The sequence below is a fragment of the Haemaphysalis longicornis genome, unplaced genomic scaffold, assembly GCF_048455015.1.
Source record: "Haemaphysalis longicornis isolate Haplotype H1 unplaced genomic scaffold, Haemaphysalis longicornis Haplotype H1 scaffold_1, whole genome shotgun sequence".
NCBI classification, from domain to species: domain Eukaryota; kingdom Metazoa; phylum Arthropoda; class Arachnida; order Ixodida; family Ixodidae; genus Haemaphysalis; species Haemaphysalis longicornis.
In genome coordinates, this window is record NW_027526203.1 from 152,447,763 (window position 1) to 152,472,729 (window position 24,967).

General features: G+C 48.6%; 1 protein-coding gene across 4 annotated transcripts in view; it reads right to left on the reverse strand.

Annotated features, from left to right (window-relative positions):
• The window catches only part of LOC144137997 (nose resistant to fluoxetine protein 6-like), a 168,539-nt gene that overhangs the window by 15,792 nt on the left and 127,780 nt on the right, over window positions 1-24,967 (reverse strand). For 2 of the 4 annotated variants that reach the window (XR_013315796.1, XR_013315798.1), the window contains exons 11-14: window positions 18,098-18,217; window positions 16,445-16,565; window positions 15,052-15,241; window positions 9,085-9,706 (exon numbers count right to left, since the gene is read on the reverse strand). Coding sequence is in view for 2 of the 4 variants with exons in the window: in XM_077670035.1 (XP_077526161.1) it covers window positions 15,052-15,241; window positions 16,445-16,565; window positions 18,098-18,217 (431 nt within the window). In the remaining 2 variants the exon portion in view is untranslated. The remainder of the gene's footprint in view (window positions 1-9,084; window positions 9,707-15,051; window positions 15,242-16,444; window positions 16,566-18,097; window positions 18,218-24,967) is intronic. The other 2 variants (XM_077670035.1, XM_077670043.1) reach the window with 2 other exon arrangements.

Sequence of the window (24,967 nt, forward strand, 5' to 3'; positions counted from 1 at the left end):
ACGCGACATTGGCCTTCTCCGTACTAGGGCGCGCCGCCGCCTGCTGCCCGTCGGCGACCGGCACTGCACGGTTGCCTCATGCCCCGCTGCTACAGGGCGCCGGATCGTGAGTGGCGGCCGAACAGACCGTTGTATGGTAGGACAACGGTGCGTCTTCCTCATCGACGTTCCTGCACGTTCGACGACTTTATGGTAGCCCCACGACGCCCTGCCTCGCATCGCCACCAGAATCCACAACGCCATACAGACGACGCCTCGTCGCCACGAACATTTGGTAAGAGGTTTTCTTTGGTGTTTTCTTTAGAACTAATACTTCCCTGTGTTATGTATATTTCGAGGAACTTTGAGTTACGCTTGCTCGCCGTGTGTGTGTTTGGTTGAGACTACATGTTTTTGTGCCATTGCCAAGCGCCCTCGTCTGATTATTGGTACTGTGGCAGGTCTTATTCGCCACAGAATACCTTAACAGAACCTGCAAGGGAGTTTCCCCACACCACAGACACATCTATATTTATCAAGCGGCTCCGGCGCAGCGTCACCAATCGCCCCAGAGCTAAGCTGGATCCACGGGTGCACGGCGGTGTTGCTGCGACGCACGAGCCATCGGTTCCACAGCGGGCCACCCCTCACATGATCATCAAGTGGACCGGGCCGCCACGTGCGAGACGGAGGTCGACGAAGACGCTGGGCTCATGGGGTATTTGAGAGACGCCGGGCAGCGAGCAACGTTCTGTGCTCCCTGTGACGTCACTGCTTATCGCGCATGCGCAGCACGGCTCACCAGGAGACACGTGAAACTGTTCAACGTCGGCCAGTGTAGCTCACGGTACAAAAAAAGATACGTTATACGGCAGACGCCGTGCCTGTGCATCGATGTTTGTTCTACACTCTTTCGGTGGTATAATCCTCCAGATTCACGATAAAAACAGCGCAAGAAACACAGGGACAAAGAAGAGGTGACGGCGCACAGCGCTGAACTCGAAACTGAAAGTTTATTAGAAAGAAAACACGTATTTATGCACAAAACCATGCTATCGCGTGAACAGATAACACAGGGGATGCATGTGAGCAACCACAGCTGACATTCTTAAACAGTGTGGCACGTGACGATGTTTCGCATCTAAGAAGCGAAACAATCTGCTAGAAGATAAGACATGGAAATTCGTCGTCAATTAACGACATAGAAAGAGCACTAACTCATTTGCCTTCGTTCTTTCTGGTATGGTCATCCTCTATTATCTTCATTACTTTTTACAGAACCTTGTCACCTCTTCCGCAGGGTACTTGACGTCATGAGGCTTCAAATTTACGTCCGAGCTCCCAAACTAACAGCAAATTCAGTTCTTGGACCTCAAGTTGTTTATTGAAAGAAGACGTGTTTGTTGGAACTATAACCCTAGGTCCAGGAAGCCGACGCTTATATTAAGTTTGGGGCATTCCAAGATTGTTAATACTAGCATAGCTGTATCTTCCTTACGCTGCGTTTTCGCCAAGTCATTTGTACATCGGTATGCCAACGGCTTATCTGAACAAATAGTAAAGCTGGCGTCGGCCGGGTTCCGCAAGCATGTAATACGTCTTGCCATTGACAAAGTACAAAAGTGGGTGAAATCTGGTTCCGTAGCTTGTAGAGAAGCAGGGTCTAGGAAAAAAGACTTCTCGGTCATGCCATATGTGCAGGTGTTGTCCTATAGCTTAAAAAAACATGTAGCGATGATGATGATGGTTGGGTTTTTATGGCGCAAGGCCGACTAATGGCAAAGAGCGCCAGAGAAGAAGTTATTTAATGGTTGATGAGACTAAGTACTAAAACCTGCAATTAGAAGTAAAAGTGACACAATACAAAACACAATGGAGATGGGTGGTGTACAGGGCCAGGATAATTACACGTGATACGACAACAGCTGCAGAAATTTCACCTCAGCTAAAAACTTAAAATCACGCTGACTAGAAAACATTGGTTCGTCGGCTAAAAAATATGATGGGTGCAAAGGAATGTGTTGTCTGTATAATTCAGGGAAATGTTTGTGTCGTGTTGTGTCAAGTGCTCTGCATGTGATTAGTATGTGGACTACGGATAGGCCCTTTCCACACCTGCTACACATGGGTCCCGAAGTTCCAGTGAGCAGGTGGGAGTGCGTCCCATGTGTGTGACCTATCCGCAGCCTAGCCAGAGCGACTTCAGTGTATGTGTTGTGTGAGTCAATTATGTAGCGTCCCAGTTTGTTGTCTGTTTGTTGACTCCAGTGTAGTTGCCATGTGTTACGAAGCTGTGGTCTCATGTGTATCTTTAGTTCGGTGTAAGGTACTGTTGTTATGTCAACTGTGGTCATGAGAGCAGCAGCACCAGCCATTTGATCGGCGGTCTCATTGCCAGGGATCCCACAGTGCCCTGGTACCCAGCATATAGTTATTTGAAGATTTGAAGCATATGCAGTCAATAGTACCTTGAAAAGAGCATTGATCACATAGTTTGTGGATGACCTTCCTGTTGACAGTGCGTGCACAACGCTTAGAGAATCTGTTTACACGATGGATTTGGGAATTTTATGTTTGACGATGTGATTTGAAGTGAGTAAGATGCCGTACGCTTCTTTCGTGTAAATACTGTTATGAAAATTCATTGTTTAGCTAACCCTAAAATATGGTCAGTACGCTGTACAAGAGACAGTAGAAGCAGTTTTGGACGCATCGCTGACGAATTCTGTGCATCCCTACTTCTCCTAAAGGAATAGGAAGTGCTGCAGAATTGCACTCCTGGGTACCCTATTTTTTTCTATTTGCGCGAATGGCAGGTCGCATGATATAGGACGAAGATGCCATGTTGGAATGAAATATATGGATGGGCGTCTTGTGCGTGTCTGAAAGGGGGACATTGAGTGCAGAAGCCTCCTCCCTCACTCTGAGAGAAAAAGATAAGGAAATAGATGGCCTCTTTAAAAAGAGCTGTAAGTTTGACGTATTGTTCATGATGGGATTAAAAGGATGGCTGGTGAGAGACACGATCTTAGATGCATACATCAGGTCAACATACTCCCGCTGATGCCCTACGCACCATTTGTCGCACTCTACATAAGGACTTTCGACAGGGCTAGTGCGGAAAGCGCCGCATAAGAGGCGAACGCCAAGGTGCAGCACTGGGTCTAGCATTTTAAGTGCTGTCTTTGTCGCCGACCCATACACGACACTGCCGTATTCGAGCCAAAACCCCACCAAGGCTGTGTAAAGGCGCAGCAGGAGTTGTTTCTCGGCCCCATAAGACTGATGTGAGAGGACCTTAAGTATGTTCATAGTTTTTAAGCATTTGCATTTGAGCTATTTGATATAAGGAATCAATGTGAGCTTTTCATCGACTAAAATACCTAAAAACTTGTGCTCCTTGTTCACGGTAATCGGCACGTTCTCAGGAGTGATGGGGTCTGGGTGGACCCCACGCTTTCTGGAGAACACAACACAAGAGCTCTTTCCTGGATTAATTTTGAAACCGTTTTGTCAGCCAAGCTGGAAAGTTTGTTGACGCCAAGCTGGACTTGACGTTCGCAGATGGATATGTTACACGATTTAAAGGATAACTGCACGCCGTCTACATACATGGAATAAGAGATTGTAGGTGGCAATGCATTTCCAAGAGAGTTCATATTTACAATGAAGAGTGCAGCTCGATACGCCACTCTACGGCACGTCATTTTTTTGCACGTGGACTTTTGAGAGTGCACAACCAACTCTCACTCGAAACGTTCTCTCCGACAATTAACTAACAAGGGCGTTTAACATGTTACAAGAAACACGGAGTGACTTGTGGTCACTAAGGATCCCGTAACGCCAAGCGGTGTTGTAGGCATTATCGAGGTCGAAAAACACAGTTAAACAGTACTGTTTATGCACAAAGGCATACTTTATATACGATTCCAGAGCTACGAGTTGATCTTTCGTGGATCGCCCCACCCTGAAGCCTGCCTGGCAGCTTTTGAGAAGACCGTTGTACTCAAGGAAGTACACGAGCCTGCGATTTATCATCTTATCCAGAGGCTTGCACAAGCAGCTTGTCAGGGGTATAGGACGGTAACTTGAGGAGGACGACGGGTCCTTTCCCTATTTCAGGAGAGCTATAACTATAGCCTCCTCTAAGAGTTTGGAATGTACCCCAAAAGCCATATCTTGTTTATAGGTGGAGGAGTGTTAGAAGAGTGTCTGATTGTAGGGGCTGTATCATTGTATATGTGATGTTGTCAGGGCCCCGAGCTGAGGGTTTACAAGTGCCCAGAGTGGCCCTCAACTCATGAAGTGAAAACTCGAAGTTATAAGAGGATTCTGACTTGTCGTTATCATTCATACATACATACATACATACATACATACATACATACATACATACATACATACATACATACATACATACATACATACATACATACATACATACATACATACATACATACATACATACATACATACATACATACATACATATACATACCCTAAGGGCCCGTGGGCATTACATAGGGGGGGACTAAATTATACACAGATAAGATCAGTTCTTGGCAACACAGTTCAATAAATCAACCACATGAACAATAGGAACTACTACACTAAGAAGGAAAAAATCATTTTAGGCACAAGAAGCGCCGTACAGCGGAAATGCAGATGTGAAGCCGTAAAAAAACATCATAAATATTCATTTTCAAGGAAGGCTATGAGTGCAGATTGAAACGATGAAGTCTGCGTCAAGATGGCTATGTGGGATGACAATGAATTCCATTCGGCGATGCTGAGTAGAAGCGGGGAATTTTGATAAGCGTTTGTTCTGGCGAATATAGGGTTCACTGTATGCGCATGATCAAGGCGAGATGAAACGTGCGAGCCTGGACGAATGTGAGTGCGTGCAAACGGGTGGGCACTGTGATACAGAGAGTAGAAGTATGACAGCCTGGAAAATTTTCTGCGCGTGGCAAGGGGTGGAAGGGCAAGGGATTTTTTCATGGAAGATACACTTTGCTGTCGGGAGTATGATGATAAAATGAACCTTGCAGCTTTATTTTGAACGGATTCTAGTAAGTTTGTAAGATAAAGATGGTGGGGGTGCCATATTATTGACGCATACTCTAATGAAGGTCTAATTAGCGAAAGATAAGCGTGAAGCCTGGTATTAGAGTTAGCCTGCCGTAATCGATGCTTTAAGAGGCCAAGTTTTTCAGCGCTTTGGTAATGATAAATTCGACGTGAGAGTTCCAAGTCAGGTTTGCATTAAGAATAACTCCTAAATATTCTAAATATTCAAGTAAAGACTTTTTTCGGCCGATTATTTGTGTTTCATGAAAGTGTTAGTGTAGTGTTTTGAACTGGACACGTGTTGGAAGTGTTGTGCGAGTGTGTCAGCCTGGTCTTCGAGTGTACCCCCTGTTGTGTTGACCAGAGGCAGGCAGTGTGTTTGTTGTACCTTGAGTTTGCGTATTCGTGTCCATACTTTTTGTGGGTCTGTGTAGGAGTAATTGATGTTATGACGTACGCCAAGTCTCTCATTTTGCCTCACGGCGCACAAATTTTCCCGTCGCATTAGCCCTTTTGAACAACAGGAGGTTTCCTGACGTGGGGTACCGACGAACGATACCCCACGCCTTGTTCTGGGCCTCTCGCACCCGCCTACAGTCCTCATTCCACCACGGCCTCCTCTGGTTGCGCGGGGCACCAGAGGCGTGGGGAATGGACTTTTCGGCGGCGTCGAGGATGTGCGCCGTGAGGAGTTGGGTAGCTTCTTCAACGTGTAGGTGTCCTATGGATGTGTGGTGTAGTTAGATATCTCTGTAAATGTTTTCCAGTTAGCTCTCGCTTCATTGAACCTCCTTTGGGAAGATGGACTGCATGGGCCTTTACCTATATATGTTAGTGAGGGGGGAAGTGGTCACTACCATAAGGGAAGTGGTCACTACCTTTTCGCCTCACGACGCACACGCTTCCCAAAAGCCTTTGCCCGTTTAAAGGAAATGAGATTATCTGGCATGGGGTACCGGTGAAGGACACCCCACGCCATGTTCTGGGCCTCTCGCGCCCGCCTACAGTCCTCGTTCCACCAGGGCCTCCTTGGGTTGCGGGACGCACTGGTGGCCTGGGGCATAGACTTTTCGGCGGCGTCGAGTATGTGTGCCGTGACGAGTCGGGCGGCTTCCTCCACGTGTAGGTGTTTTATGGTTGTGTGGTGTAGTTTAGATGTTTCTGTGAATGTACTCCAGTTTGCTTTTGATTCATTAAACCTGTTATGGGAAGATGGACTGCATGGGCCTTTACCTATGTACGTTAGGGAAGTGGGGAAATGGTCACTACCATATGGGTCTGTGCCCACCCCTACTCAAGACATGGAAAGAGAACTGCGGAACGAATAGCCAAATCAAGATGCGAGTATGTATTGTGTCCTATGTTATGGTATGTAGGCTGTTTCTTGTTGAAAAGGCATGCTCCAGAGGATGTTAAAAACTTCTCTATCAGGCGACCTCTGGAATTCGTGTAAGAAGAGCCCCAAAGAGAATTGCGTGCATTAAGGTCGCCTGTTAGGATATGTGCTTCGGGCAGCTGGTCGACCAGTGCCTCGAAGTCAGAGCTCGAAAGTGCAAGATCAGCTGGAATGTAAATGTAGCATACCGTTATCAACCTATTAAATATTATTGTTCGAATTGCTACATCCTCAAGGATAGTGTTCAGAGTGATAGGGCGGCATGCTAAGGAATTCCAGCCGTTTATTGCCAAACCGCCAGAAGAGTGTGCAGCCATCTCTATCCTTTCTGAATAACGTATAGCTATTTAAGAAATTTGTGTGCTTGGAATTCAGATGGGTTTCCTGAACACACATTAAACTTGGATGATTAGCATGTACGATCTCATACACATCGTCCAGATTATTAAGAAGGCCTCTGCAGTTCCATTGAACAATACTTTCTCTTCCCATTATTACGTGTTCAGAGCTACTGCAGTGCGGCTATTTAAGTAAGGTCTTTCGGGCCTTGCACACTTGGGAGGGGTTTTTTAACCTTCTCTGGAGGTTTCGATGGAGGGATTCGCTCCTTCTGCTGTGAAGCAGACAGGAAAGGTCCCACATCCATGTCATCATCAGATTTGGAAGGGGTACCCGGCGGATCGGACCCCCCGGACTTGGCACCCTTTCCGGTGCCCTTAGTTTGGGCCACGACCGCCGAGGGCGTCAGGAGCGCCCCGGGTGGCACACGTGGTGCGGCGGCGGTCAGAACTGCCACGGCTGCCTCGGTCTCCATCTCCACCGTGCCCTCGCATGTGCTTTGAGCTGGTGGAGAGGAAACAGTGGATTCAGCGGCATACCCAACAGGCGTGGTTGCCACCACAGCCGATGCTGGCTGAGCGAGCGGTGCAGAGGCGGTTGGGCTACCCGGGGAAACCCTGGAGGGGGGGGGGGGGCATGACAAAGTCCGACTCGTGGTTCTGGCTCCCCGCCGAAAGCAGACGACTCTCCGCCCCCCGGAGACCCGTGTCGGCGTACCTCCCCAAGGTGAAAGAGGCGAACCTCTTTCGCGCCTCCGGCAAGGTGACGTTTTCAGTGACCTTCACATTTATGATCGCTTTCTCCTGCTTAAACGTTTCGCATTTTCGAGAGTAGGTGGCGTGAGTCCCTGGTAGTTGGCGCAGGTGATGGTTTGTGATGAACAATTGTCAGATGGATGATCATTCTGGGCACACTTTGCGCAGGTCAGACGGCCATGGCAGGACTTGGTTCCGTGCCCGAACCGCTGGCACTTAAAGCTGCGGCGCGGGTTTGGAATGTAGGGTGGGACATCACAATGTACAAAACCTGCATTTGCGTACTCTGGGAGTGTTGACCGGTAGAACGTAAGAATAATGTGCTTGGTCGAGACTACTTTGTCATTCCTACTCATAGTTATGTGGCTCACAGCTGTACCGCCCCTGATTTCTCAGGCCTTCAAGCAGGTCAGCATCTGTCTCATTTGAGGTCTAGTTCAGAAATGACACTTTGAGTTCGGTTCAGGCTCCGGTGGGGTGTCACCCTGATTTCAAGATTAGCTAATCGAGTTTGTTCAAGGAGGATATATGTTTGCTGTTGGTTGTGTACTTCAACCAGGATTTCTCCAGTTCTTTGTTTTTTTTCCTTATATTTGTCACCAATGATGCCCTCCAGAAATTTTGATATTAGGAACACGGACTGCGATGCAAGAGGCTTTTCTTGTTCAGTGGATTCCAACACCAGAAAAAACGGGGGTATTTATCGGGCTTTGGAAAACTGATGGCTGGGAGTGGCGGAAATGAACCTTCGGTGCGGGCCCTTATCAGGGGCCGATCATGTTTGGGGGGTTTACGATTTACCACATGGAATGTACAAGAATTAGGGGACGGGGGTACTTTCTTCTCAAGCCTTACCCTAATAGCTTGAGAGGTCCCGGAGCTTCCTCCCTGGTAAACAGACAGGAAGCCCATCCGCCGGAGCTTGACCTGGGCTCCCACGGCCACCGTTCGAGGTTTCTAACCTTCACCTTAAAACACACCACAACGGTAGGTTACAGCTTATGTTGGGGGCTCAGGGTCAGCGGTGTCGCCGGTATCGCCACCAAGATTACTCAAGGTGCCCCGTGCGGGGAAAAACATATAGCGGGCCGTTATGGTGTAAGCATACTGTTCACTGCACCAAACAAATAAGGAAAGACAGGTAGCGCGGTAGATAGGAAGTTGGCAGATATAGCTACACCTGGAAGCTATGGAGTAAAGCATGTGTCAAATTTTGTGGCTTGTAGTGTTGGTGTGGTGTATGAGATTACATTTTTGTGCCGTCAAGTTTCTATTCGGCGAACGGGCCGATGCTTTAACATTCGATAATGAAGCATAGACGTTCTTTGAAGAGTAATAACTATTCACACATTGCACAGCACTGCAAAAAGCTCAGAGATATAAAAGCAACACGAAGTTCTCGTAAAAGCCTAAGCAACATTTATGGACAGACAGACGGGAGAAAAAGAAACTGAAGACAGAAAAACTTACGCCTAAAGTATTAGCCACGAGAGTCCTAGCAGCAACAACAGTAACTCAGCTAGGCAACTGAACGAACAAGCTCACAGTTCAAGTCGCCTGGTAGAGCTCCCGGGGTCAGATGTTGACTTTGTGTTATTGCGTGAGCCCAGGGCGATGTCTTCCCGGGCGTTGTAGACACATGGGGTGCAATGACGGCGTTTCGCCGCAGCTTTGATTGGTCGGACAACCAGGCGCCCAGACACCATGGCAGGAATGGAAGACATGCCGATTCTCAGGAGGTCGCACGAGCCGAGGCTTCCAAGTGCACAGAAACGGTGCCTCGATATGCCGGAGGAGCGCGGGTGGCCCGCACAGTGCGGTGGTGGCCCCGCAGGTCGGAACAATGGCCAGGCTACCCAGCCCGAAACTTGGGTGCCGGGAGTTGGTGCAGGAACGGGTGTCCGGCCGTACGGTGCGGGCGCCGCTGTGCCGGAAGAGCTGGCGACGCCCCAGCGCTGCTGCATGGTCGTCGCCTCTCTTCGAGCACCCGAACTCCAGCCGGTCTTGCGTTTCCTGTTATGACGTCCTCCTCTCCCTTCTCCACGCTTTTTCTTCCCCACATCCTTCTCCCATGGGACATACCCGGGTTCGGACAATTGACCTTGTTTTCCCGCTTCCTCCGTCTTCCACTTCTTCGTCCACGAACTTTTCCTGGTATCATCACACCCTGTCATTATGGATACAAGTGTGGTAGCCAAACATAAAAACCAGCACGTTGGAGAAGTAACATAGGCTTTCCAGATTAGGAGGAACGATGGCAAGTGAGTTAGTGCTCCTTCTGTGTCGTTACCTGACAAGGAATTTCAATGTCTTATCCGTCACTTTCCCCACTGTTTAAAGATGTTAACTGTGGTTGCTCACATGCATTCCCCGTGTTATCTGTTCACGTGATAGCACGGTTTTGTGCATAGATACCTGTACTCGTTCTAATGAACTTTCTGTTGCGAGTTCGGCGCTGTGCATCATTCCTTCTTCTTTTGTCAGTATGTTTCTTGCGCTGTTTTTTATCATGAATCTGAATCTGTACCAACGATCCCAACTTGCCATCTAAATTCAGTAGAATGCTCGGCAGGCGACGCCAGCTATGCCCGCAACTGACCCCATCATATCAAAGCGGCGGTCCCAACGTGACTAATGCCACCGCCAAAATTGTATCAGCTAACAAAAAAGAGGCCAGGTGATTATCACCAGTGCTTCAAAAACCAAGCAATGCCTACATTATGAGCAGAAGAGAACTAAAATGTATTCTGTTAAAAATAAAACCCGCCAATTTTCTATATATGCTTCGAATTTTCAGCGGCTCTGGACCGCTGCAGTGTGTGCGATGAAAACTAGTGATAGAACCACGCGGCCAAGTTACAAAAAACCCAAAATATTCATGGTTATCTTTCCAGAGAACCCTAACACAAGACTACTTTGTATGGCCCTACTGAGGAGCTACCGCGCCGTTCTCACAGTACCCGTATTACAAAAACTTTTTAACGAATGGGGCCACGGTGTAAAACGCCTAACCAAAGAGAGAGCAGGAGTGAAAGGAGAAACGTTAAAGCTCATGCAGCCGCTGATTTTAAGCAGGATATCGTACAGCTTTCCTCAACGAAGGAAACCAAACCAACGCCTTCATCAGGACAGCATATAAAACAGCCTTCAACTTCCTAGTTTTTGCGGTCGCCGAAAAGGTCCTTAATCCGGTATTCATAGCATATACCTGAGGAAATCTGGAAGTCACTGTCCTAGCGCGAAGGAAGCGGCTGCGAAAAAAAGATTGCGTCAGGCTATCGTATGCTTGGTAGCCCCCACCCTCCCACCCAGAAAAAAAAACATGGATGCAGTGATGGAAACCTAACCGATCTAGCAACGGCTTACAGAAAACTATCCCATACCGAAAACATTGCACCCGAACCTACAGAAGGACGGGCGAGAAGCCAAGAGCAAATTACTTCGATTAAAGAACCAAAAATCAAACAGTCAGTAAACACCGACGCCGGAATGTACGAGAGTACTGGGTTAATAAACGGACTACCTTAAAAATTTAAAGCTGTTCTACTCAATGTGAAACCTGTTGAAAGTGCAGAGCAGTGATTCGCCAAAATGGGATTCAGCGCTGTTTTCCGCTCACTGCTGCCACCCATTGCATTTCAAATGTCCCGCCTTCGCAGTGCTCGCGCGCCCCCAGCCTGAAACTGCGCCAGCGGGAGACTGTTCATTTTGTGCTTGCTTTAATTTCGTATGCTGGAGTTGTTGAGCGTCATTTCGAACGCGTATTTTTTTTTTTTTTGCTCGGCTGGAGCTTTTCTGCGTCATTTCAAACGCGCCATTTTTTTTTTGCGTACGCTGGAGCCTTTCTGCGCCATTTCGAAGGCGCCATTTTCTATGCATGGCCGCTTTTTTCGCTTACTATAGTAAAAACAACGCAACGAGCGTTCCTAACTAAATGAACGTGGGGGGCACCCCACGTCAGACAGTTTCGGGCGTTTTTTCCCCCTCTCCCCCTCCCCCCAGAAAAAAAATCTCGTTGCATCGCATCGCTGCCGGTTATATAATGCACCTCACGTTTTGGTGGCGCTAAGCAACGGGAGATGTATGACAAGCGCCAGCGGTTCACGAGTTTAGAACGGTTATCACTATTTAAACCCGGTTGGTTTATCGAAGCCGCAGTGTGCCCTCTGACGCCTGTATAGAAGGCTCTACTTGGGTCCGTTATCTCGCACCGCCGCCTAATTCCGGCAGTCGCATCGAGCGTTCACGAGCAAAGACGACAAGGCGAGCCCATAGAGTTTCTCAATGGGGAGTCCATAAAGTGTTCTGCACTTAAATATCTGAGTGAATGGATGACCCTCTGGAGGTGAGGCGCTCGTTGTGATGAAGATGACGACGACAACACGGCTGCACATGTCCACACAGGGCTAGGGGCGCAAATGCGGGCTGCGGTATTGCCCTCAGTGTGGTCGCGCCGAGGAAAAAGAAGCAGCAAGCCGCACGAGGGAATGACGTGGGCGAAGGGGAAGTGCTCACAACCGAAGAGTGGGGAGGCCAGGCTGGGGACACGGGGGAGCATCCAGTAAAGTGGCTTTGTGACTTGTATGCACGTGTTTATTTGGTTATGTGTACATTTACTTGTGTGTGCATTATCTGTGAACCAGCGATCTATTTAAAATGTAACTTTAGATTCTTTGTATAAACATAGTGTAGCGACTGCTGATATTGCACATTTGTTCTTTCTCTTCTTCTTCTTCTTCTTCTTCTTCTTCTTCTTCTTCTGTAATATTCGGAGTAGCGTGCAGTGGTATGGGCGCGTCGTGTAGTATTTCTGTGTTTGTGTGCGTCAGATAAGGGTCACAATGTACTGATATTTTTATTTATTTATTTTTTGACATGGTTCTGAAGGGATATATTTGCTTCATGGAGCATTTTCAAATCTTCAAAGCGTCCATTTATTTATTATCCTTTTTCACGTGATGCGTCATGTATGCCGGCCCTCAGGCACCTTCAAGTGGTAGCTAGCTGCTTTTCGTTTGAGTGACCCCCAACACTGTTGTTGAAAATAAACTGATTTGATTTGATTTGATTTGATTTGAAAGTGAGCGGAGCAAGTTCGAGGAGCGCAATGTCCTGGCGGAAGACTAGAAGCTCGTCGCGTTGTCGGCAAACGAACTAGAAAAGCGTCTACCTGCCTCCTTGGCATTCTGTGGCCGAGGCGCGACTCCTGACTCGTGAAGGCGCGCAACAGTGCGGTGCTCCGCCCGTCGCCGAACAGCTGCCTGCTGCCCGTCGTCGACTGGCAGTGGCCGGTCGTCTTCTCGCAGCTATCTGCTGTAACCGGGCTTCGTTCAGAGCAGAGCATGGTATTCGACGATAACGGTGCGTCTTCCTCGTCGACATTCTGGCACGCGCTACGCCTTCATCGTATCCCCTTCGCATCTCGCCTCGCATGGTCGCCAGACCCACAACGCCCTGCGGACACCGCCTAGACAAGGCGGACGTTTGGTGGGAAATTCCTATTTTCTTTAGGTTTGGTATTCTTTAGCATTATGGGATTATGGCGTGGGTTTTAATTGTAATCAGCTGCATGTGGTTTTGTTCGCGAATATATGTTTTGCGCTGTTGTTTAAAAACGCCCTTGTCTAGTTATTTGCACTGGGGCAAGTACCAGTCGCCACTGAATTCCTAAAAAAACCTGTGGGGGTTTCCCTCACACCCTGCCCCCCCCCCCCCCGGCCACAGGAACATGAGAAGCGGAAATTGGGGCCATCCTCTTGGCAATCCGACTAGCGAAACTATCAAATAGAAGCACAAACATCATTAGCTACTTTCCGTACACCATTAAAAACAACAGTAGAGACGAAATAAACTCTTCGGGAAGATTCTCCCATCCACAATGAAGGAAGTTCAAATTACATGGACAACCCGACGCGTGGGTCTGGAAAGAATTGAGGCCGCTGATCACGAAGCACAACTGACATACCATGCTCCTTGACGCCACGACTGCCACACTGCACTTTTCGAAAAATAGGGAGAACGTCTCCTCTTCCTGTGTCTAGGAGCATGATCCTTCGCGTACCATAAGAGGCCCTCAAAGCTGAAGAATCTACGTCTGCGCAGCATACAAACCGCTATATTCTGACTTCTATACGGGGAATATGTTTGGCATAAAACATCCAAAATCAACCTAAAACTGTGCGAAATGCGAAAACCATGCACCGTCTTCCACACAACATGTCCAAGGGTATGCTCAGGGGAGAACCGCTCAAACATTACAAATGCTACTTCTGTGAAGAAATTGGTTGCAGCTTTGAATAGGTCGCCCCTGAAGATCAGACTGAGCCGACTGATATGTCAAGGACCGAGCTACGGCACCCGAGGCTATGCACGTCTGGAAACCCTCAGAGAAATCTCGCAATAATTATCACTGTATGTCTCCGAGCAAAAACCGAAATGTTCAGACCGACCACGACATCAGCGAATACGCACTTTGAACAATTCAGAGTGTTGCGTCCTCACTTAAACTGACCAACACCAAACAGCCGCAACCTTTCACACCCACATCATAACCCACACAAGCGTACGTCTGTCATTCCTGTGTTACGGCAATTTGAAACCATGGACGTTAGTCTTACTCTCTCTCTTGGTGGACCTTAATTGTTTGGAAAGCAGAAATGACTTCGCAACTCAGTTCGAAAACGCTACTTCGCCGTTAAAGAAACGCTATCAAGACCTACACGCAGATGTCACTGTAACTTCTTTCCGGTTCTGTACTGGTTCGGGTTCATCGGTTTCAGAAAATAACGGATCTTGTTCGGGTTCAATTACGGCAAAAATACCGGTTTGCTTCCGGTTTCTGGTTCAGTTGCGTTCCGGTTTGACACCCGGGTAGTCCTGCAATTAGTGGGATGAAATCACTCCTGCAGATCCCAGTACATCTCTGTAACGAAGGCCACAACGTATTCTCTCGGTCATTTTAAGTTTGCAAAGGCACGACTCGTCCGCTGTACGGGCGCAATGTTTACTCTAGCACGACGCGATATTGAGAAACCGCAGGCGAAAGTTAAAATTTGAGTAAATGCACAGAGACGTGGCAGGGCAATGGCGAGGCACACCTTGCGTCTGCGAAGTGTGGACAACTAGGCCCACCAAGTATCTGGGAGTGCCTCTTGATAGGTATTGTGATAACACGATTTACTGGCGAGGTAGCGTGCAAGAACCGCCTGCGCGAATGAAAGTGTGGGCCAGTCACTGCGCACCAGTCGCAACAACGGCTTCTATACGTAATACCTTACCGATAGCCGAATTATGGTTGTCATGGAGGCACGGTTTTGTACACGTGCTAGCATCCAAAAACTTCTCAGGTTATGTTCGTGCGGCAATCTGCTTTGAGCGAACGAAATGCAGTACCTCGTTTTCCAGGTGCGCCACACTAACCTCCACCAGGTAGCCAACGGTAGAGTACTTTTATCTATTGAACCATCGCGTGTTTTGTGGAAAAGATGAAGCTCCGTGAAAGGCATCGCTCACCGCCCCTTCCGGAAGCGCAGAGAAACGTCAGAGCGCCCAGGGCTCCTGCCCAGATGATTCGGTCCCAGAAGGCTAGCGATATCTTCGCGATGTCGCTGTGCTGCTTTCCACCAGCCGTCCAATCGTACCGGTAGATAACGCAGGTCGCACCGCATACGAGGGCAGCCACCCACAATGCCGCCTCTTTACCCTGCGAAGCCCGTTTGCATATGGGGAGATATATTCCGCCCTCGGTGAGCTTGGTATACTGTAAAATGGTTTAGTCACTGGGAGCCTCTTAGCCTCTGTGCCTGCTTTCGGACAGAGCACTCAAGCTCGTGGGAATAGGAAGAAGAGTCCGTGTTGTACATGCAGCATCAAGAAGGCTGTAAGCCCATTGGTACCCACTGGTACCGTATTTCTGCTGCGACCCCCCTCCACAAGATCCGGCTTTTCTGTCTTGCATTATCCAATTGTTCCGAGGGTCTTTCCCACATCAAGACAGCTTAACGGAACACTTAGGTGTGAAAATAGGTTTTTCTTTATGCGCAGAATATAGTGCCAGGAATACTAATATACAACTGGAAAGCCGCACAAGTAGTTCAGTTATACTAAAAAATTCAAAGGGATGAAAATGAGCATCACCGCATCAATTTTAAGTACTACCAATTCAGCCCTACAAATCCTGATTAGTGAGGCAGCACCGCTGCAGTTGCGGTGCTTCCTCAGGAAAATCATCAGGAAAGCGCATGTAAATACAAAATACTAGTACCTGGCTCCATTTCCTAGAAAACGTTTTCAACCAATAAAAAAAAACTAAGGAAGCTCACACTAACGTCCAAGACTTGATGGTAGCGAAGCTGTACGCACCGTCACGACAATCACGACCGTTTACTTCCACGATTTGAGACGGTTTGCTTCTTCTTCGCTTCCGCAGCGACCTTTATTTCACCATTGTTGCTATAAGTGCCAGCTTCCTTCATTTTTTTTAAGGGGGTATACGCTATGGCACGTCTTTCTCGTTGAAACGGCAAACGCTGGAGTCTTTCTCCTTCCGAGCAAGTGTTACCACAATTACGGCGAATTCTGGAGTTTTTTTTTTTTTTTGGCCAATCTTGAGAAATTATCTGCCTAAGTGGGTGTGCTTGGGTTGACAAACGTGCGCCGGGGACGCTGGGCGGTCGTAGCGAGGTACGCGCACAAGACCGCTAGGCATTTTCTTGGTTTTGTTCAATGTCTGGTGGTCTCCGCTAGGCCCGTGCTCACGTGCGCGCGCTGGGAAATTTCTTGGTATTTGTAACTGCGGCCACGAAAAATTACAACTTGCTAAACAGCTTGGCTGTCTAAACGCTATTAAAATTCGTTAATTTAACCAAATAGGCTGCATCAAGCTACGCTTAAATCTGAAACTTACCTTCGATATCTTTTCGTTCTTGTACTTTTGCACCGCGAAAAACGTGATGCTGCCGCCAAAATAACACGCAGCGTGATAGGTGGGAAGCATGTACACGTCAGTCAGCATGTACACATAGTCCCTGAAATTGAAAATGAGCAAGATCATGGAAAAGCAGAATCAGTTTAGGCACAAGGGAAAGGCTGCACAGCCTTCGTATCATCATGAAGCACGGGACACCAGACGCATCTTTATGTGTTTCTCAACTTAATAAAATAAGCACAAAGTATCACTTTTGACAGGAACGCGCTCGTAACATAAGGCACAAGCAGTGTAACCCTTGTTATCAATTAGGAATTCAGAGGCCTGAAACACGTGCGCAAAAACTATTTCACCCCAACATCACCTCGTGACCACCTCTCCTCTCCCCGCTCCCCCCTTCTCCCCCTTCCGGCCCCTGGGCCCTCCTTGTGTTAATAAAAGGCTTTCACTCACTCACCCCAACATATCTGAAAGTAAATGATAATTGGCCTTCCAAAGTAAAATGAAGTGAGAAGAGAAGGCAGGGCAAAAAACGTGCCGCGTAAAAACAAAGTGTTTCATAAATGTCGCGTTTTTTTTCTATGAGCTGTAGTGAGCTGTTCTACTATCCCACCTTGCATTCCGGTGTGAAAAAAAGGAGTCCAATGCCGGCGTTCATTTCCTCTTTCTTTTTCTTTTTTGCTTTTTTTTACAGAAGCCTATGGCGTATAGCGTATTTCTCTTTTTTGCCGCGTTGGCCATGCTGTGTGCCTTTTTGAATAATTACTGCATCTGTGGAGAACAGGGACTACCGTCAAGAAAAGCTAATTAACTCTTCTGCTCTCTCCTCCTACATCACTTCGTATAAAAAAATAACGGTATGACTTCTTCCCAAGTTTCGTCGATCACATTCAGAATGGGGTTAATAGTAAGCTTATTTAAGCCGACGTTGAAATGAAACCCACTCAAAAAGCTGCTCTAAGACAACGCTCTTCACAAAACTATCAATAAAAATTGGTGCAGCTTGCACTAGTGGTGCAATGCTGGAGAAAGAGCAGACCAGGTGCCCCATCCACCTTAGACGGAGACACGGCTGTGGCACCTCACATTTATTTTAGACTTTGCCGCTGAAAGAACCTTCATTACTGGCAGGCCCTGATTGTTTCGTCCGCAAGCTTCCACATCTCTCCCAAAGTGGACCGCGTTAGCACGCGCTATACAACCCGGGGCCAAGTCCAACACCCGTACTATGAACCCAAAGGAAATGCTGTGCGCGAAATGCGATGGTAGCTTAATCGGATAGACGCCGGTTTCATACCGCTAGGGACCCAGATTCCATTCCCACCAAGGGGGGCGTTCGTTTTCGTTCTAATTGGCTGCACATGTGTTTTTCCCTGCCGTTGCTAACCCAGTACCCTTTTTGGGGTGGCCCAGTGAATCGGTTGCCGGTTTCACGGCGTGAAGCACCGGGGTTCGATTCCCCGGACCTCCGTAATAACATTTTTTTCTTGAGGTTTAACTGTTGTTTGGTACGACGGACGGACAAAGCTCTGCCTAAAGAGCTTTGCTGTTACAAATGCTCCTCGAAACCTCGTGCCCAAAAGCAGCCGCCTTCGGCAGGATGTGGTCCGTATGTAAAGCAAGGATACTTACTCCAACGTATCGGTGAGATGAACGATGAAAGGCGTAAACCGGGTGCCGTACATTTGCCAGGCAGTGAAGGCGCAGCATGCCAAGGACAGCACCGCCATGGCACCGACAATGACTCGTCTTCTGCAGAAGAAAAAAAATCCCGGCCAATCTGCAATAACATGAAACCTAGGGAGGGGTGAATAATGCAGTGTATAAGTGTATTCGAAGATTGTGAGTCTCGCTCTTGCCATACTGCTGGCGCGTATCTGGCGAGGCATTGGAATACGAGTGTCCCAGCATGTTCCTTTTAGTACGCGTTTTTTTCCATGGGAATGAAACATTCTTGCACGAGGAGTTGGGAAACGAGTGTCCCATTGTTTTAGTACCGTTGCTACATGAGTCGACAAGAGACGCCGACAGCCTGAGCCCCTCAGGTGTTCGCCCCTAAAAATGAGCTTCAGTGACGGAGAGATAAATCTATCTTTGGACGAAGAGCAGATGCCTGTTAGTTCCAAGAAGTTACCGCGCGTCACAGACGTTACAGATAGTGATGAATTGAATAAATGTTTTGCGTTGTTTCATCTCGGAATGCTACCTTCTAGGTCAAAGAAACGGGCAATGGAGCGTAGGAGCACGTTGACCCATGCGAGTAGATCGCAAAGTAAGAAATAGAAATGTTCTACCCAGGATAACTTCTTAGCGCATAAAGTTCCTGAAACGTGAGGAGGAATAATGCGGCCATTCCCCGCTGGATTTTTATTCTTGATATCATCCCGAACTAAGATTCATGACAATATGAACAGTGAACTGCGAAACGGTGTTCAGATGGATCGCCTAAGACTTTGTAAAAAAGAAAGAAGTGGGCTTGGGTCCGGCACATATGCGGAAAACTTACAACTTAAGGGGGTATGCGCCATTTTTCGGGCCACCACCACCACCACCTCAAAACAGGTGAACCATACGGATACCTTATTGCCTACTGAGAGATTGGCACTTAAAGTTGGGGAAGGCAATTGACTCGATGGAGAGACGAAATGAAACAAAATCTCGGGCCATCTCTAATAACGTGAATCATGGGGAGGGGCGAAATATGCAGTGTATAAGTGTATTCTTGGCGGCTTGACCTTCTTGCTAACAGAGATGAAACTGATCTGGGGTGGAGGTATACAGCTTTGCTGTGAAAGTCTCGTATCTTTGAAGCACGAAGCGTTCTCTCGCGAGGCGTAAGCGAGTGTCTCCGTGTTTCTTTAGTACGCGTTACGAAGCGTTCCTGCGCGAGACGTAAACGAGTGTCGCGGTTTTTTTTTAGTACGAGTTACGTTCTAGAACGATGCGTACATGAGTATTCCGCGTTTTAGTACGGTGACTACATGACACGACGGTTACGACAGAAACATGAGATGCCGACGGCCCAAGCTCCTAAGGGGCTTCGCCCCAAAAAATATCTCCGGCTTAGCTACGTTTATCCTGGATATTGAAAGCGAAAGCTTAGTTTAGCCTGGTTAAGTCGTGGTTTCACTTGGTTAACCTTTGATTTATCCGCAGTTATTATACTTAGGTATGAAGTCATCGTTAAGCCAGGTCTCACGGCTGTGCTTTTTGTTGTGGTCCCGCTTCCGGCGTTTTGAAAGCCAAATGGCTCGCTCTACCTCAGTCTCTGACGCAAGCGTCGCGCGATTAGAAATCCGACCCTCTCCACTGAAGAAGCTTGCCGGGCGATATCCGTTGGGTGGTCAGGCGCCGCTTGCCGACGACGGCTTAAAGCCTCCCCTCCAGCGTAACGCTCAGAGAAGACAGCCAGGCGCTCCGAGTTACGGGGTCAGGAAACGACCTAGCAGCGGAGAGCGCATGCGCCAACCCGGGTGCAGCGGTAGCGGGTAGCGCACGCGACGGAACGGAGATTGGCGCGGCGAGTCACGTGATACGTTGCCAAGTCTACGGCGTGGCTGCAGTCAAACGATGGTCAAATTGGTGGCGACGGCAAAACTCAGATCGATTAGGTTATTAAAGCTTTGCTTTAAAAAGCGTGTTAGGAGCATAAAAACGTCACACAGATACACATGGCATGTTCTGCCTTGCGTGTGTTATTACAAGAACACTACCCTCGGTTTGGTGAACATTATAAATTAGGCTGCGCCACATGACTGACGTGAAGCTTTGTTTCACAGAGGGCCGGTTTTAATCAGAACCAAAATTTCAAGTTTCCTTTTGGGGGGAGGGGGGCAGGGGGTGTTTACGCGGGGAAGCTGATAATGGGCTTGTAATGGGACTAGTGGACACTAGTGGACTCCGAATACATTTCGACCTCTTTAAGATGCGCCGTGTTCTTATAACAGTTTTTGTTTTTCGCCGTCATCTCAGTACCAGCCACCGCGGCCCTAGCGGTGGCTGGTATTGAGATCACTGCTTTTCAGCCTCGCGAAGGCTGAAAAGCAGTGAAACAATTCACCGATCATTCCGATACTGCTTTATGTAAGCTTTGGCGGAACGGTCTGTATAATTTGATTTTGCGAATTATTAAAGAAATAGGTTGAGAGACGTGCAAGTATGTAGTCGCCAATCAGTCTTTGCAGAGAGAAAGCTAAATTGCTCCAGGTGCAAACACAGAAACGGCTCCTTCCTCGTAGCGTCAACCTGACCTTCAAGCTTATCCAAGGTCAAGCCAGCGTGTCGTGCGGTTCCATAGTCAAAGCGTCTAATCGCTCGTTCATTCAAACGCGAAGGGTGAAGAGAGGACTTAGAGGGAAAGAGAAAAGGCGTGTTGCCATCATAAAATAACACAAGGAGTCTCTGAGTAGAAGGTGAGAAAGCAGAAGGAACGTGAGCAGAAGTTACAAAAGCCGTGGTCACTTGCACAAAGAGGGCGGCGAGTTTCTGAGGAGAGGTAACTCGCCGTTACCATTTATCCAGCGACGCTGTTCCCGAGCAGCTTCATTGATGGGGTGGTGCTGAAAAGTGTGGTGCTAGCAGAAAATAGGCGGATTTCGAGAAGTGAGCGGGTTGGAACCGAGAAAGACGTAACAAGGAGCCGCCCTTGCCACGAGAGGGGGGCGTCAATCCTAGTCTCTAAAAAGGGAACTGTGGATCCCTCTTGATCTCAAGAGGGATCCACTTGCTAATCGAGTTCGGGTGACTACACATTTCTGCTCCCGAACTCGATTAGCAAGCTTAACAGTGAAGTGGTCGTGATCGAATATTTCTGGCAGCCGTTATGCGTTTCCACGAGGAACAGGGCCGAGCCTACGTTATTTGTGTCACAGGGAATTTCATGCACTGCGATATGCTCCGAAATTCACGACCCCAGGCCCGCAGTGCAAGAGGTTTGAAGCACGTTTAATGTGTAGCAGCTCAGCCGCGGCAGCCGTGGGAGCTCGCGCCGCCGGAGCAGAGCACCGCGCGCCTGCAGATCCTGTCCCGAGCCGCGAGCCACGAAGCACGAGTCATGCGGCTGGCGGTTGGAATCCAGACACCGAGCCGACAGCGCCGAGCTCGACTCTGCAACGCAGGATCAGCACCGGCGCGATGGCTCGCCCGTCGCCGCCGCTGTTCGCCTTCTGATAACCTCTCGGCCCTCCTCAATAAACGAAGGCGGGACCTCTTCTCACGCCCCCTTCATAATTGGTGACCCGCGAGCCACGAGGCACGAGTCACGCGGCTGGCGGTTGGAATCCAGACACCGAGCCGACAGCAGCGAGCTCGACTCTGCCACGCAGGATCAGCAGGCATGCGGTGCACTCCTCCGGCGGCGCGAGCTCCCTCGGCTGCCGCGGCTGAGCTGGTACAAATGCTTTCTTTTCTGCTTCCTTCCAAAAAAGAGAGAGGATGGCTTTTGTCAAGCACCTGTGTTTCGCAGAGACCGCGGCTTCGGAAGGGCGGAGGGTCACAGGGTAGGGGGGTGGCGAGGCTTTCAGCCCTCACGGCTTTCAAAAGAATGGGCTCAGCCACCTCCGGCATTCTTTGCGCGATTACACAAATGGTGGCTCCCCCCCCTAAGACAGACAGACAGACAGACAGGCAGGCAGGAGGCAGGCAGGCAGGCAGGCAGGCAGGCACACAGACAGACAGACAGACAGGCTGGCAGGCAGGCAGGCAGGCAGACTGGCAGGCAAGCACACGCGCACGCACGCAAGCACACGCGCACGCACGCACGCACCGGTGCACGCGCACGCACACGCACACACACACACCGAAAATAAGTGGCTGCAGTCATTCAAAGCCGCTTCTGCTGCGAAGAGAGCACGATTTCTCTGCCCGAACAAAGCAAATATTAACCTTAGTTGTTAGATAATATAGGATTCTTGGGTAACAAAGGTGGTATTTAAAGAGCCGTTGCTTTAAATAAGTGGCGCCTGATTGAACGTCAGTTAAAAAATACGGAGCCGGCCTGTGTGAAAAACTGTTCAGACATGCGAAGAAAACGTCAGAGTACCTAAGAAACTGTAATCGAGCTAAGGTGCACTTTACTTTTAACAACACATACCTGAACAATTTCGCGATTTTAAGTTTAAAAAAAACTAGCCTACGCGTAATAATGACATTTAGAATGACCCCTATTCTCCGACAAATTACGGTGGCCAGAGGTTGCGTTATCACCTACCTCAGTTACTGAGCACGTCAGGTGGTTTAGAAACATTGATAAACAATTACTCGTGTATAACCCTTTTCCTTTTCCATTTTTTTTTTCATCGTTAGCGAAACCAACCCTTTTCCTTTTCCATTTTTTTTTCATCGTTAGCGAAACCCACGCGCAGATTTATTTTCAAAGAGTGTTTCATTTTTGTATCAATTAAACTTGAGTATGCCGATGTGTTTCTTTGTATATGCATAGTCTGTTTGTTTGCACTGTAGATTTATAGTTATATGAAATTTACTCGCGAACTCGTCAGCATTTATGTGTCTCATGCGTCCAATACACTTGCCTTGTATACGGTGCACTCTCCTAGTCAAGCTGAGCTACGGCATTATGATTGTGCTCACTAACATCGAAAACGATTGCAGTTGTTGATATTGAAAATAAAGGTTTGGCTTGATTTGATTTGACCTGGTGAATTGCCACCCTCAACACCATCAGCTATTCTCTTGAGCCTTCACAACACTTCCGAAGCTTCTGCACTGTGACACGTGCCAAGTTTTAAACCTAGCGCCGGTAGTGCGCACAAAGTCCGAGAAATCTTAGCATCCCCTTTTTGCCCATCAGCATGTAAAAGTTTGAGGTGGCTGACGTCTTCCGTAGGTCGCGCACTATGATATCGGCGCTCACGATGGGCCGCAAAATCTTCTAGTTGTTGTAGCAACATCACCATCATCGTATTCATCAGGGCCATCATCGTGAAAGGGGCTCGCGCGGAAGCGTCAGTGGTGCCATGCGCATCAACGAGATGGAACGCGACGAAGCAGCCAGTATCGCCAACCCCGTGAACTCTGAAACACCGCCACCCCCGCCGCAATCTCGCAGACGTTTTACAACTGGCAGAAGGAAAGTTTACTGCAAACCCAGATTCACTACCAGTCCAGCAGGCGAAGTCCTCAGCGGAGAGCTCTCGGGAACCGTGAAGCAATGTCCGGGAGCAACAGCCAGGCCCCAACGGCCACCAACAACGCTCGGCCGCCGGCACATCAGAGGGCCGCTGCAGCTGCCGACGCCCCTCCGGCGTCATCGGGCAGGAACCGCCGGACACCCCGGTACGACTTCAACCACCCACGTCTCGGTGCTGCCCGTGAGACGGCGAATGCAAAAGCAGCATGTCCTCGCGCGGCGACGGTGACGCTGCTCTGGCTCCTAGCACCGATCACGAGCCGCCTGCCGGGGCTGAACAGCGACGCTCTGCCAAAGAGCTCTGGAAGAGGAGCACCCTTTCTGACCATCCCAGTGATCACCATGCACCCACTTCACATCAAATTTCTTCGCTCCGCCTGCGCATCATCCCTCCTCTTCAACGCTATTCCTCTTCACGCCATTCCTCCTGTTCAACTTCACCCCACTTCTTCAGCGTCATCCACCTCCCCCTTTTTCTTTAAATTCCCTCTTCAGCCTCACTTCTCTCTTTCAGCGTCATTCTACTTCTTGAACTTCACTCCCCTTCAACGTCACTCTTCCCATTTCTTCTTGCAATTACCTGTCGTCAAAGACGTGACCCCGCTGGCCGAGCAGAAGCCATTGCTGCTTCATTTGGAGCAGGCGACACAAAGAGCACAAGGAGAGTCCTCGCGTTGCGTTTGTGCAGCTCTCCTGTGCGTGCGCAGTGTCTTCATGAACATGAACTGCAAATGTTCTGTGCAATGGGGCTTTTAGAATAATAATAATAATAAAAAACAAAGGGTGAAAAAAGAAATAGAATCTAACCTTTGTCTGGCCAACGAATGGTTGTCCTGGCTGAGGCTTCTTTCTTTCGTCTCGACATAGCGCCCTACATAGTCATGGTACTTTTCAGGCGGCACTTTTCAAAGCAGAACTTGTAAACTGCGGCGTTAACCTCGACTGACATTTATGTACCGACTTTAGTGCTGCAAAGTATTCCTGTAAGCCGCAGGCGAATACGACAAGGTCGTTCGTATATACAGGGCACGTGTTCCACATGAGTCATATCGTACCAAGAATGCTTGGGAACGTTCCTGGTGCCGCATAGAACCAAATATCAGAATAACCTGTAAGGACCTTATGTTGAGATAAAACGCACGTCTACTTTAATTTGGAACACCTGGTTTTCAGGTCCGGCACAGAGGAGTGAGTAAGCAAGGAATGTTTTTTTCCACGTCGACCGCATTGCATAATTGGTCGACGATATTGCCGTGTCGTGTTTGATGGTACAGGTCTTGTTCACCATCGGTAGTTAAGGCATAACTTGAATGTGTCATTTTTGCTCTTCACAAGACATCCTGGGTGAGCGCGTG